Genomic DNA, 13488 nt, shown 5'->3' with positions numbered 1-13488 from the left:
CGTGTTTGGGTCAGAGAGTGAGTCTGGGTCAGAGAGTGAGTCTGGATGAGGGAGCGAGTCTGGGTGAGTGAGCGTGTCTGGGTGAGGGAGTGAGTCTGGGTGAGGGAGTGAGTCTGGGTCAGAGAGTGAGTCTGGGTCAGAGAGTGAGTCTGGATGAGGGAGCGAGTCTGGGTGAGTGAGCGTGTCTGGGTGAGGGAGTGAGTCTGGGTCAGAGAGTGAGTCTGGGTCAGAGAGTGAGTCTGGATGAGGGAGCGAGTCTGGGTGAGGGAGCGTGTTTGGGTCAGAGAGTGAGTCTGGGTCAGAGAGTGAGTCTGGATGAGGGAGCGAGTCTGGGTGAGGGAGCGTGTTTGGGTCAGAGAGTGAGTCTGGGTCAGAGAGAGAGTCTGGGTGAGGGAGTGAGTCTGGGTCAGAGAGTGAGTCTGGGTCAGAGAGTGAGTCTGGGTGAGTGAGCGTGTCTGGGTGAGGGAGTGAGTCTGGGTCAGAGAGTGAGTCTGGATGAGGGAGCGAGTCTGGGTGAGGGAGCGTGTCTGGGTGAGGGAGTGAGTCTGGGTCAGAGAGTGAGTCTGGGTGAGTGAGCGAGTCTGGGTGAGGGAGCGTGTCTGGGTGAGGGAGTGAGTCTGGGTGAGGGAGTGAGTCTGGGTCAGAGAGTGAGTCTGGATGAGGGAGCGAGTCTGGGTGAGGGAGCGTGTTTGGGTCAGAGAGTGAGTCTGGGTCAGAGAGAGAGTCTGGGTGAGGGAGTGAGTCTGGGTCAGAGAGTGAGTCTGGGTCAGAGAGTGAGTCTGGGTGAGTGAGCGTGTCTGGGTGAGGGAGTGAGTCTGGGTCAGAGAGTGAGTCTGGGTGAGTGAGCGAGTCTGGGTGAGGGAGCGTGTCTGGGTGAGGGAGTGAGTCTGGGTCAGAGAGTGAGTCTGGGTCAGAGAGTGAGTCTGGGTGGGTGAATCAATCTGGGGAGTGAATGGGTCTGGGTGAATGTGTGATCCTGGTGAGTGAGTGAGTCTGCATGAGTGAGTGAAGCTGGGGAGTGAGTGAATCCGGGGGCACAATTCTCTCAAAACATTTCTTTCGTTATTTGTGGCGGGCTTTTCGGGGAGTTTCCCGCCGGCTCTGCAGCGAGTTCCCCACTGCTATTCAATGACATATAGTCACTTTTTTAGGCCACGGAGAGTTTCTTACTGGTTTAGCCCACACTTAGGGGCTAAAAGGGAAGCTAGCATGTTTAGCCGTGTGTTTCTCAGCACTGAGTGGCTATTCAACGCTACTCGTGTTGAATAAGGGGGCTGAACAGGGAACGTGCGCCAAGGCCGCACATCGCCCCATTTGTTGGCCCGTTTTTTACAATGGGGAACTCCGCTCTCCGGAACTGCTCATTGTAGCGAGATCAGGACTGTGGTGATATGCATCACTGTATATACACAAGGGGTTAATGTAAATACACTACAGCTAAGTAACCACTAGAGGGCGCACCAGAGATGTCATGACATGCAGACATACAGCCAATGGGTCATTACAATAGGACACAACCAACGGGTAATCAGGACACCCAGAGGTGGCATCACCCAGAGGGGGCACTTCACAACCCATATAAAAGGACAGGGCACATATGCTCTGCCTCTTTCCACAGACATCTGGAGAGTACATCAGGTTGATTAACAGCATCACACCCAGCACGTGGCTTAGAGCAGGCTGGTAAAGATAGGCTGAGTTACTGCAGCTAGATTAGCAGAGAGTCAAACTCATTTAAGAACTGTGTTAATAGTTCAAGAAACACGTTGAACTAATTTCATAGTCAGGAGCTTCCTTTGTCAAAGCATACATCAAGGAAGCAGCTCATGCTACACGAAGCAGTATAACACAACAAGGACATAATTTTAAAATGGCGTCTTGATCTCCGAGGTCCACAAGTAAAATCCCTGACCTCCCACCAGCCCGAACGCAACAAGGGAGGGACACCTGACTCCATCCCCCGCACCCTCAAACATGCACGGTGGGCAACCCTGGCCCAACCGCACGCATGGAAAAAATTCCAGCTCGGCACCTTGGCGTGCCAACCTGGCACTGTGGCACTGCCCCTGCCAGCTGGCAGTGCCACCTGGGTACATGGGCAGTGCCAATATGGCACACAGGTGGCACTGCCAATATGCCAGGCTGACATTGCCAGGGTACTCAGGTGACAACGGCAGTGTCACGGTACCACTCTGCCGAAAGGGCATGCAGCTGGGGGCATCCAATCCCCTTGGAGACCCCCACTATGCAGATCCATCTGGTCCCCATTTGTGGGGACCAGTGCCAAACGACGTTCGCCCGAGGTCACCGCGGCAAAGGGATTGAATACCAAAGCGTCAGGTACCTCGGGAATCTGCACAATAGAATAAAGCTTACTGCCTCGCTCTAATATGCAGATTTGACAAAAGGTAATCCCGTCCATAGTGGGCAGGATTCTCCTTGCAACATCTCACGAGATTGTGTTGAATCTCGCGAGGCGTTGCGAGCCGGGTGGATCCCGGGACGGGGTCTCCCAGCTTTCACCGGCCACGCTGTGCTGCAGCGAGCTGCTTTATCGGCACAGCGTGGCCGGAAGATGACACCCTTAGAATTTCTTTTAACACTGGAGACTCGACTCAGAGATCGGGCCACCATTTTGAAAGGGTGCCCTGATCTCTCAGTGAGCTTCTGGGTCCCTCCACACCCTCACAATGGGCTGGAGTGAGTGATTCTGGGAGAGTGAGTGATGAGTCTGGGAGTGAGTGAGTGAGTCTGGGAGTGACTGAATCTGGGTGAGTGAATGTATTTGGTTGAGTGAGTGAATCTGGGGAGTGAGTGTGTCTGGATGAATGACTGAGCCTGGGTACATAAGTTTGGGTGCATCAGTGGGTCTGTGAGATAGAATGAGTAGTTCTGAGTGAGTGAGTCTGGAGTGTGAGTAGGTTTGAGTGAGTGAGCAAGTCAGGACAGAGAGAGTGAGTGAGTGAGTCAGGAGAGTGTGAGTGAGTAGTTTTGAGTGAATGAATGAGTAAACCTGGAGAGTGAGTAGGTCTTGGCGAATGAGTAAGTCTGTGTGTGTCATGGACGAGAGAGAGAACATAGAACATAGAACATAGAACAGTACAGCACAGAACAGGCCCTTCGGCCCTCAATGTTGTGCCGAGCCATGATCACCCTACTCAAACCCACGTATGCACCCTACACCTGTAACCCAACAACCCCCCCTTAACCTTACTTTTATTAGGACACTACGGGCAATTTAGCATGGCCAATCCACCTAACCCGCACATCTTTGGACTGTGGGAGGAAACCGGAGCACCCGGAGGAAACCCACGCACACAGGGGGAGGACGTGCAGACTCCACACAGACAGTGACCCAGCCGGGAATCGAACCTGGGACCCTGGAGCTGTGAAGCATTTATGCTAACCACCATGCTACCCTGCTGCCCTATGATTAGGAGTGAGCAGGACATACACACACACGCCCTTCCCTCTTCCTCCCTCTCCAAAACTCTATCCGCAATGCAGGCCGGGAGGAAACCCAGTAAACCAGCTTCCGACACCAGCCTTCGTTTGAATCTTGCTGATGTCAATGTCGAGTGTGTGCCCCCGGAGGCAAACACAAGGTCATCGTTAGTTAAACCCAGCTCCTCAGATTGCTTTCGGTCCCTCGCCCTTCCGTGGAGACCAGGATCTGGGGCCTAGTCTAGGGGCGGGACTCAGCCACCGCTTGTGCCTGGCAATGGATGAATCCTACGAGAGCCCCAAATCAGGTTCCGCGCCAGGCACCGTGGCCAATCACGAGTTACTCAACTTGCTCCGCTCGACACAATCTGGATCTAACCCTAGCTGGATGTGATCCAGATCAGCATATTTAAAGGAGCCATTAGTCTTATTTTAATACCTGGACGCCTCTTCCACTTGAAATCAACGGCCGCGCCTGCGAGACCTCGACTGGTCGCCATTTAGCACTGGTTTTTACAAATGTGGACCAGGCGTGACAGCACCTCAGGGGTCCAGTCGGCCATTGGAAACCCCCGGGTGGTCAGGGACAGGGCAGGATGATCCTCTGACAGTCCCCCGGCACCAGAGCACCTTGGCTTTGCCAGCCTGCCAACCTGGCAGTGCCGCACAAAATCCGAACTGACCGCAAGGCCGCGGGGGGGGGGGGATCTAGAAAGCAGAGAGGGCCTGAAAGAGGGGTTCAGAGATCAGGGCTGCCAGTGAAACTGGCGCCCCAATCTGTGAGGAGCCATTCCTGCCGGCAAGGTCAGCTCACCTGTGCAGGAAATCAACTGATTTGATTTGATTGATATTTATTGTCACATGTACCGAAGTACATGGAAAAGTATTTTTCTGCGGCCAAGGGAACGTACACAGTATGTACACAGTAGACAAAAGAATAATCAACAGAGTACATTGACAGTGGTGCATCAACAAATAGTGATTGGTTACAGTGCGGAACAAGGTGAAACAAGAGCTGCATAGGACGTCGTGAATAGTGTTCTTACAGGGAACAGATCAGTCCGAGGGCGAGTCATTGAGGAGTCTAGTAACTGTGGGGAAGAAGCTGTTCCTATGTCTGGATATGCAGGTCTTCAGACTTCTACATCGTCTGCCTGATGGAAGGGTCTGGAAGAAGGCAAAGCCTGGGTGTGAGGGGTCTCTGACAATGCTGTCTGCCTTCCTGAGGCAGCGGGAGGTGTATACAGAATCAATGTGTGGGTGGCAAGCTTGTGTGATGTGTTGGGCTGAGTTCACCACGCTAGATTCTTGCATTCTTGGGCTGAAAGTTGCCATACCAAAATGTGATGCAGCCAGATAGGAAGTGGGGCTTCGGCAAGTGAAATTCCCCGAGGCCCAAAAAAACGGCAAAGTGTTGGTGAATAGCAGGGTGAATCGCGGCGTAGCAGCTGCCGAGAAAACATACCGCCAAACATGCTTGAATGTGGACTCACTTTCAGTTTGTTCAATCACTCTCTAGCTTTGCTTAAGTAGAAAAGCAAAAATGCGTTATTGGTTAAATCTGTTGCTTGGCACGTTAACATTTTTTTTATTAATTACTCTTTCAGTTATTAATTTATTGCTTTGACATTCATTTTTTTAAATCTCGTACTTAATGTTGTGCCAAACCCACCTTGCTGAAATATTCTATTCGTACTGTTATGGGCCAGAGTTTAGAGAACCCAAAGTGTATCATGGTGTTCACCTGACCCACAACTTTTAATAGATTGTGGTATGGGGAGCACACGGCCCACTCTACAGGAGTGGTACAGCAGAAATGGAAAAGTATTTTTTAAAGCAAAACAATGTTTATTCTATGAACTTAAGTTAACCTTTTTAAAACATACAGTGAACATCTTAGCAACCATCAATTCAAGTATAACCCCCAAAGAATACAACACTAAGTAATCCTCAAACAGTCCTTTTAACATCCATAAGACTATTAGTTTTAAATCACCAAAGGATCGATTTACAGTCTTTAGATTAGAGAGAGAGTAACTAATACACCTTCTGGCAGTGACTGCAGCTATCCAGCTCTGAAAACGAAACTAAAACACTGCAGCAAACAGCATAAAATGAAAGTAAAAAGCTGACAGACAGCCCAGCTCCACCCACACTCTGACATCACTGATAAACACCCATTTCTTAAAGGCACTCTCACATGACAGTACCCTTGAATGAGAATAAAATTGAATACCCCCAAACCAAAGTGGGGTTGGACAACCCTGAGTAAGAGCAACACTGAATTGCGATTTCATTAATACAGAGATACAGATACAGCACAGAACAGGCCCTTCGGCCCACGATGTTGTGCCAAACTTTTGTCCTAGGTTAATCATAGAATTTTGGACACTAAGGGCAATTTATTATGGCTAATCCACCAAACCTGCACATCTTTGGAATGTGGGAGGAAACCGGAGTACCCGGAGGAGACCCACGCATACACGGGAGGATGTGCAGACTCCACACAGACAGTGACCCAAGCCGAAATCGAACCTGGGACCCTGGAGCTGTGAAGTACTGAACAACAATGCTACCGTGCTGCCCTTAAGAACAAATTAATCTACACTCCATTATTCTACCCTAATCCATGTACCTATCCAATAGCCGATTGAAGGTCCCTAACGTTTAAGACTCAACTATTTCCACAGGCAGTGCATTCCATGCCCCCACTACTCTCTGGGTAAAGAACCTACCTCTGACATCCCCCCTATATCTTCCACCATTTATCTTAAATTTATGTCCCCTTGTAATGGTTTGTTCCACCCGGGGAAAAAGTCTCTGACTGTCTACTCTATCTTTTCCCCTGATCATCTTATAAACCTCTATCAAGTCGCCTCTCAACCTTCTCCGTTCTAATAAGAAAAGGCCTAGCACACTCAACCTTTCCTCGTAAGACCTACTCTCCATTCCAGGCAACATCCTGGTAAATCTCCTTTGCACCTTTTCCAAAGCTTCCACATCCTTCCTAAAATGAGGTGACCAGAACTGCACACAGTACTCCAAATGTGGCCTGACCAAGGATTTGTACAGCTGCATCTTCACCTCACAGCTCTTAAATTCAATCCCTCTGCTAATGAACGCTAGCACACCATAGGCCTTCTTTACAGCTCTATCCACTTGAGTGGCAACTTTCAAAGATCTATGAACATAGACCCAAAGATCTCTCTGCTCCTCTACATTGCCAAGAACCCTACCGTTAACCCTGTATTCCACATTCATATTTGTGCTTCCAAAATGGACAACCTCACACTTGTCAGGGTTAAACTCCATCTGCCACTTCTCAGTCCAGCTCTGCATCCTATCTATGTCTCTTTGCAGCCAACAACAGCCCTCCTCACTATCCACAACTCCACCAATCTTCGTATAATCTGCAAATTTACTGACCCACCATTCAACTCCCTCATCCAAGTCGTTAATGAAAATCACAAACAGCAGAGGACCCAGAACTGATCCCTGCGGTACGCCACTGGTAACTGGGCTCCAGACTGAATATTTGCCATCCACCACCACTCTCTGACTTCTATCAGTTAGCCAGTTCGTTATCCAACTGGCCAAATTTCCCAATATCCCATGCCTCCTTACTTTCTACATAAGCCTATCATGGGGAACCTTATCAAATGCTAAATCTTACTAAAATCCATGTATACTACATCCACTGCTTTACCTTCATCCACATGCTTGGTCACCTCCTCAAAGAAGTCAATAAGACTTGTAAGGCAAGACCTACCCCTCACAAATCCGTGCTGACTATCCCTAATTAAGCAGTGTCTTTCCAGATGCTCAGAAATCCTATCCCTCAGTACCCTTTCCATTACTTTGCCTACCACCGAAGTAAGACTAACTGGCCTGTAATTCCCAGGGTTATCACTATTCCCTTTTTTGAACAGGGACACGACATTCGCCACTCTCCAATCCCCTGGTACCACCCCTGTTGACAGCGAGGACAAAAAGATCATTGCCAACGGCTCTGTAATTTCATTTCTTGCTTCCCATAGAATCCTTGGATATATCCCGTCAGGCCCGGGAGACTTGTCTATCCTCAAAATTCCCAACACATCTTCCTTCCTAACAAGTATCTCCTCGAGCTTACCAGTCTGTTTCACACTGTCCTCTCCAACAATATGGCCCCTCTCGTTTGTAAATACTGAAGAAAAGTACTTGTTCAAGACCTCTCCGATCTCTTCAGACACAATACACAATCTCCCGCCACTGTGCTTGATCGGACCTACCCTTGCTCTAGTCATTCTCATATTTCTCACATATGTGTAAAAGGCCTTGGGATTTTCCTTGATCCGACCCGCCAAAGATTTTTCATGCCCTCTCTTAGCTCTCCTAATCCCTTTCTTCAGTTCCCTCCTGGCTATCTTGTATCCCTCCAGCGCCCTGTCTGAACCTTGTTTCCTCAGCCTTACATAAGTCTCCTTCTTGCTCTTAACAAGACATTCAACCTCTCTTGTCAACCATGGTTCCCTCACTCGACCATCTCTCCCCAGCCTGACAGGGACATACATATCAAAGACACGCAGAACCTGTTCCTTGAACAAGTGACACATTTCACTTGTGTCCTTCCCTGACAGCCTATGTTCCCAACTTATGCACTTCAATTCTTGTCTGACGCATTGTATTTGCCCTTCCCCCAATTGTAAACCTTGCCCTGTTGCACGCACCGATCCCTCTCCATTACTAAAGCGAAAGTCACAGAATTGTGGTCACTACCTCCAAAATGCTTCCCCACTAACAAATCTATCACCTGCCCTGGTTCATTACCAAGTATCAAATCCAATATGGCCTCCCCTCTGGTCGGACAATCTACATACTGTGTTAGAAAAGCTTCTTGGACACACTGCACAAACACCACCCCATCCAAATTATTTGATCTAAAGAGTTTCCACTCAATGTTTGGGAAGTTGAAGTCACCCATGACTACTACCCTGTGACTTCTGCACCTTTTCAAAAACTGTTTCCCAATCTGTTCCTCCACATCTCTGCTGCTATTTCTGACTTCAACCCATACTACCTCAGTGGGCAGATCCTCCTCGAACTGCCTTTCTGAAGCTGTTATCCTATCTCTAATTAACAATGCTACCCCCCCCCCCCCACCTCTTTTCCAATCCTCCCTAGTCTTGTTGAAACTATAACCAGGGACCTCCAAAAACCATTTCTGCCCCTCTTCTATCCAAGTTTCCGTGACGGCCACCACATCGTAGTCCCAAGTACCGATCTATGCCTTAAGTTCACCCACCTTATTCCTGATGCTTCTTGCGTTGAAGTATACACACTTCAACCCATCTCCTTGCCTGCAAGTACTCTACTTTGTCAGTGTTATCTTCCCCACTGCGTCACTACACGCTTTGGCATCCTGAATATCGGCTTCCTTAGTTGCTGGACTACAAATCCGGTTCCCATTCCCCAGCCAAATTAGTTTAAACCTTCCTGAAGAGTACTAGAAAACCTCCCTCCCAGGATATTTGTGCCCCTCTGGTTCAGATGCAACCCGTCCAGCTTGTACAGGTCCCACCGTCCCCAGAATGCGCTCCAATTATCCAAATACCTGAAGCCCTCCCTCCTACACCATTCCTGCAGCCACGTGTTCAACTGCATTCTCTCCCTATTCCTAGCCTCGCTGTCACGTGGTACCGGCAACAAACCAGAGATGCCAATTCTGTCTGTCCTGACCATTAACATCCAGCCTAACTCCCTAAACTTGTTTATTAGCTCCACACCCCTTTTCCTACCTACGTCATTGGGACCAATGTGCACCACGACTTCTGGCTGCTCACCCTCCCTCTTCAGGATCCTGAAGACACAATCCAAGACATCCCTGCCCCTGGCACCCGGGAGGCAACATAGCTTCCGGGAGTCTCGCTCGCGACCACAGAATCTCCTATCTATTCCCTTAACCATTTAATCTCCTATTACTATTGCTTTTCTATTTTCCCCCTTTCCTTCTCAGCCCCAGAGCCAGACCCAGTGCCAGAGACCTGGCCGCGAGGGCCTTCCCCCGGTAGGTCACCCCCCCAACAGCATCCAAAACGGGATACTTGTTTTGAAGGGGAACGGCCGCGAGGGATCCCTGCACTGTCTGCCTGTTAGTTTTCTTTCTCCTGACTGTAACCCAGCTACTCATGTCCAGTACCTTGGGTGTGGCTACCTCCCTGTAACTCTTCTCGATAACCCCCTCTGCCTTCCGGGTGATCCAAAGTTCTTCCAGCTCCAGTTCCCTAAGACAGTCTCTGAGGAGCTGGAGTTGGGTGCACTTCCCACAGGTATCGTCAGCGAGTACACCAGTGGTATCCCTCACCACCCACATCCTACAGGAGTAGCATGCAACTGCCCTAGCCTCTATCCCCTCTTACTTTACAGAATTAGCTGCCCCGTAGACCAACTGGACCTCCGCCCTCCGACTCTGCTTCCAGTCAGCTGTACACTCTGTAAGCTCCTGGCTAACCTTCACTCTCTTTGAGGAAATGTAGGAAATGAAATGTCAGGAGCACCTTACTCCCTCCTCACCTAACTCCCTCAGTTACCAAAATCGCACTGTAGCACTCAAATGCACCAAGTTCAGCACTCCCTCAGTCACCAAACTCTCACTGTAGCACTCAAATGCACCAAGTTCAGCACTCAGTGCAAACAAAGTCTGCACTGTAGCTGGATCCTTTTTATACTGCGAATCTAGCCTCTGAAAACTGGCCTAATCCAATTTACTAATTAACAAGCTCCAGCTGCAAGTACCTACAAGTAGAACCTTGTTTAAAGCTGATTCAAAATTCACCTTCTTCTAAACCAAACAGCAACTTTTAAGTTAATTAACTAAATAAAATAAATACTAGACTTTAGATAAAAATGAACCGTTATACTCCCTCAGTCACCAAACTCTCACTGTAGCACTCAAATGCACCAAGTTCAGCACTCAGTGCAATACTAACAAGATTTATATAACTATGACCAATCTTTGGCTCCACTTTTTGCTTTCAACAAAATCATTTGAAGAAGGGAAGTGGGTAGGATTTGTGGAGTTATTTGCCCTTGGGGGTTGTTATATCATGTCTTAGAGGCTGGGGGAGATGTCAAGTCCAGCCTTGGGGTGTTGGTTAGGGTATCGGGTGAAAGGGATGGTTGGGGAGGGCAATATCACGTCATATTTTTTGGAAGAGTGTTGTGTCTGGTCTTAGGAGAGGGGTGGGGGGGGGGGGTGTTGTTGGGTCAGTCGGGCCTCCGGGGTTGTTGGGTCAGTTGGGCCTCGCAGGTGTTGGGTCAGTTGGGCCTCTGGGGGAGGGAGTGTTGGGTCAGGTTGGGTCTGCTAAAGTTTAACCGTCATTGGGAGTCCAGAAGGAGGTACGTGGGTACGATCCGGGGAAAGGGTGATTGGGCATAATGTATATTTAGGGTTGGTGGGTCTGGCCTGGGAGGCCCTGGGAGAATGAGTGTCTGGTTGGGTTCAGCCTCGGGAGGAGAGTGTGTAGGTCAGGTTGGGCCTCGGGTGATGGGATGTTGGGTCGGCTTGGGTATCAGATTGGATCGGTCCTAGAAGATGCGGTATTGTGTCGGGTTGAGCCTCAGGGGGATGGCGTGTTGGGTCAGGTCGGTCCTCAAGGGAGTGGTGTCAGGTCGGTTTGGGCCTCAGGCAATGGGGTGCCAGATCGGTTTGGACTCGTATGATGGGGTGTCGAGTCCGTCCTTGATGGAGGGGGTTTCAGGACGGTTTGGGCCTCAAAGGAGGGGATGTTTGGTCGTATCGCATTGAGGGGATTTGAGGTGGAAGGGATTGGAGCCATCCCTGGTGGATGGGGCGAGAGGGGTGAGAATCTGGTTTTAGGGCGGGGGGGCTGGGATGAATCCCATGAGTCGGGGAGTAGCTGTCGGGGGTTGTACTATCTTGAGGGTGAGTGAAGTCCCTTGGAGTGAGTGTGATCGAGTGGAGGATATGGAGGGAGACCCCTTGGAGGTCTAGGGTAGTCCCCTGGTGAGTGGAGGAGTCCAGTGGGGAGGGAACAGTCGGGGTGTGGGGGGGGAATACTTGGGGGTGGTTGGGGTTTAACCTGTGGGCATTGATGTTAGTTTGTGCAATAATTACACATAAAAGTTAGAAGAGGTTTTAATTCTTCTAACTTTTTCTGGATAGCTGCTGGTCTAACCCAGTCAGAATCATCCAAAGTTCGCATTTTAAATCACATTTACGGATGGTTCCCAACGCAGGGCAATTGCCCATTGGAAGTTTGTACTTCAGGACAATTGCTGTGGAAACCTTACCTGTGAACGTTCTGAGGGTAGGCTACTCAAGTGCATCTTTGGGATATCCTCCCAATACGATGCCCTGGAGTTCGGAAGCTAGGGCCCATTGTTCTGCTTGAGACAGCAATGTATAAGAGATACTAGCATCAGTCTGCATCAACAATGAAAAGAACATTTATTTAAATTGTATCAATATTTCTGATTGAGTTCAGACTAAACTGGGAACAACTTTGCAATAGCTTCCTCCATTTATAAAGCTACTATAATTTGCAATGTCGAGAATATTGTGCACTAAATCTATTATTCCTTTCAGCTTCTTGAAACTGACAATCTGTTGTGATAATGTCGGAAAGGTCTGATTCTGTTGCGTGACAAATCCCACCTGGCTTGTCTGTTGAGTCTGTACATGTGGCTGCATTGTCTGCTACGGCTTCACCTGACACTGTCTCAGGCTCCACTTCCTCCGGCTCTGACGTTTGGATCTGACCGTTCTCTATTACTTCCTCTTCATTATGTACTGGTACATCTCCATCTGAAACCAGACCCATCAATCAGTGGACAGAGCAGAGACAGCCATGATGAAATGTTAGAACAGCAGTACACACATACGAACAGAGACACACACACACACACACACACACACACATGTGCACAGGCACAGACACACACACATACATACGGACATACACACACACACGGTCACACACAGACACACACACATGGATACAGACACACCACTAACTGTACTAAACGGAAATTAATTGTATAAACAAATCATGACAATTTCCATTGGTAATTAATTGGGTTTTAAATTTGGGAGCACTCGTGTTTGGATGCCCCTTATCAAGCATTAGTCGCTCATACACAAATGGTGAGTTCTAAGTAATTTTGGATTTTGGGCCTTGAACCCTGTCATAATGAAGGCAGGTTGTGCTTCAGCATAGGGTTGCACCAAATAAGTTTGGCCAGGGGCCGGGAGTATTGGGAGGCTGCAATCAGCTATGGAGGCTGCAATCAGGAGTCAGGAAGACAGGGTAAGGATTGGTGTTTCAGAGAGGACAGTTGGACCAGAGGGAAAGGTTCAACATTCGAGAGGGCATGAAAGTCATGGCGAGGTGGAGGAGTGGCGATCAGGGACTTGGTGATAACAGACAGGGATTAGGGTTAAAGCAAGATGTCGGAGATCTTGGGACTGAGATTGTGATAAGTATTTCACTTTTGCACTTATCCGAACATTTGGGCTTGGTTTGCTCAGAGGCAGTCAAGGAGACTGCAGCTCTCTTGTGAAATGGCAATAACAAAATGAATAAAACAGACAAGTTCCGCCCTCCATGCTTCTTATGATGAATATAACAATTTTTCTGTTTCAATCTTAACTGATGTGATATTACACTATTCACAGATGATCCCATGTAAGAACATGTGTGTATGTTAACTTCCACCGTGTGCTGTATACACCACCTAAAAAAGTCCGCTTAAAGATATTTGTCCATTTCCATCTTTCACTTTGTGATGTGAGATTCCTATCCTTAGTTTAAATAACTTGTCTTCCTCGGTTTTCATTTGCATACAAGCTTTTTTCAATTCAGCTGTATTTTACTAGAGAACTACATTTGCATCATTCAGAATCAAACCTTATATTAAGCCATGCATAAGAACATAAGAACTAGGAGCAGGAGTAGGCCATCTGGCCCCTCGAGCCTGCTCCGCCATTCAATGAGATCATGGCTGCAATAATAACCTGCAAGTAAATAGTGTTGCAGCTTGATA

The 13488-nt window shown here is 48.6% G+C and overlaps 1 protein-coding gene across 9 annotated transcripts in view; it reads right to left on the bottom strand.

Annotated features, from left to right (window-relative positions):
• The window catches only part of phactr1 (phosphatase and actin regulator 1), a 707078-nt gene that overhangs the window by 283901 nt on the left and 409689 nt on the right, over positions 1-13488 (bottom strand). For 8 of the 9 annotated variants that reach the window (XM_038797119.1, XM_038797115.1, XM_038797117.1 and 5 more), the window contains one exon: positions 12101-12250. The exons of the other annotated variant lie outside the window; for it this stretch is intronic. In XM_038797119.1, coding sequence (XP_038653047.1) covers positions 12101-12250 — 150 coding nt within the window. The remainder of the gene's footprint in view (positions 1-12100; positions 12251-13488) is intronic. 9 annotated transcript variants of the gene reach the window in all.

The sequence above is a fragment of the Scyliorhinus canicula genome, chromosome 5, assembly GCF_902713615.1.
Source record: "Scyliorhinus canicula chromosome 5, sScyCan1.1, whole genome shotgun sequence".
NCBI lineage: Eukaryota > Metazoa > Chordata > Chondrichthyes > Carcharhiniformes > Scyliorhinidae > Scyliorhinus > Scyliorhinus canicula.
Note: the sequence above shows the minus strand (reverse complement) of the source record. Positions and strands in the feature narration are given on the sequence as shown.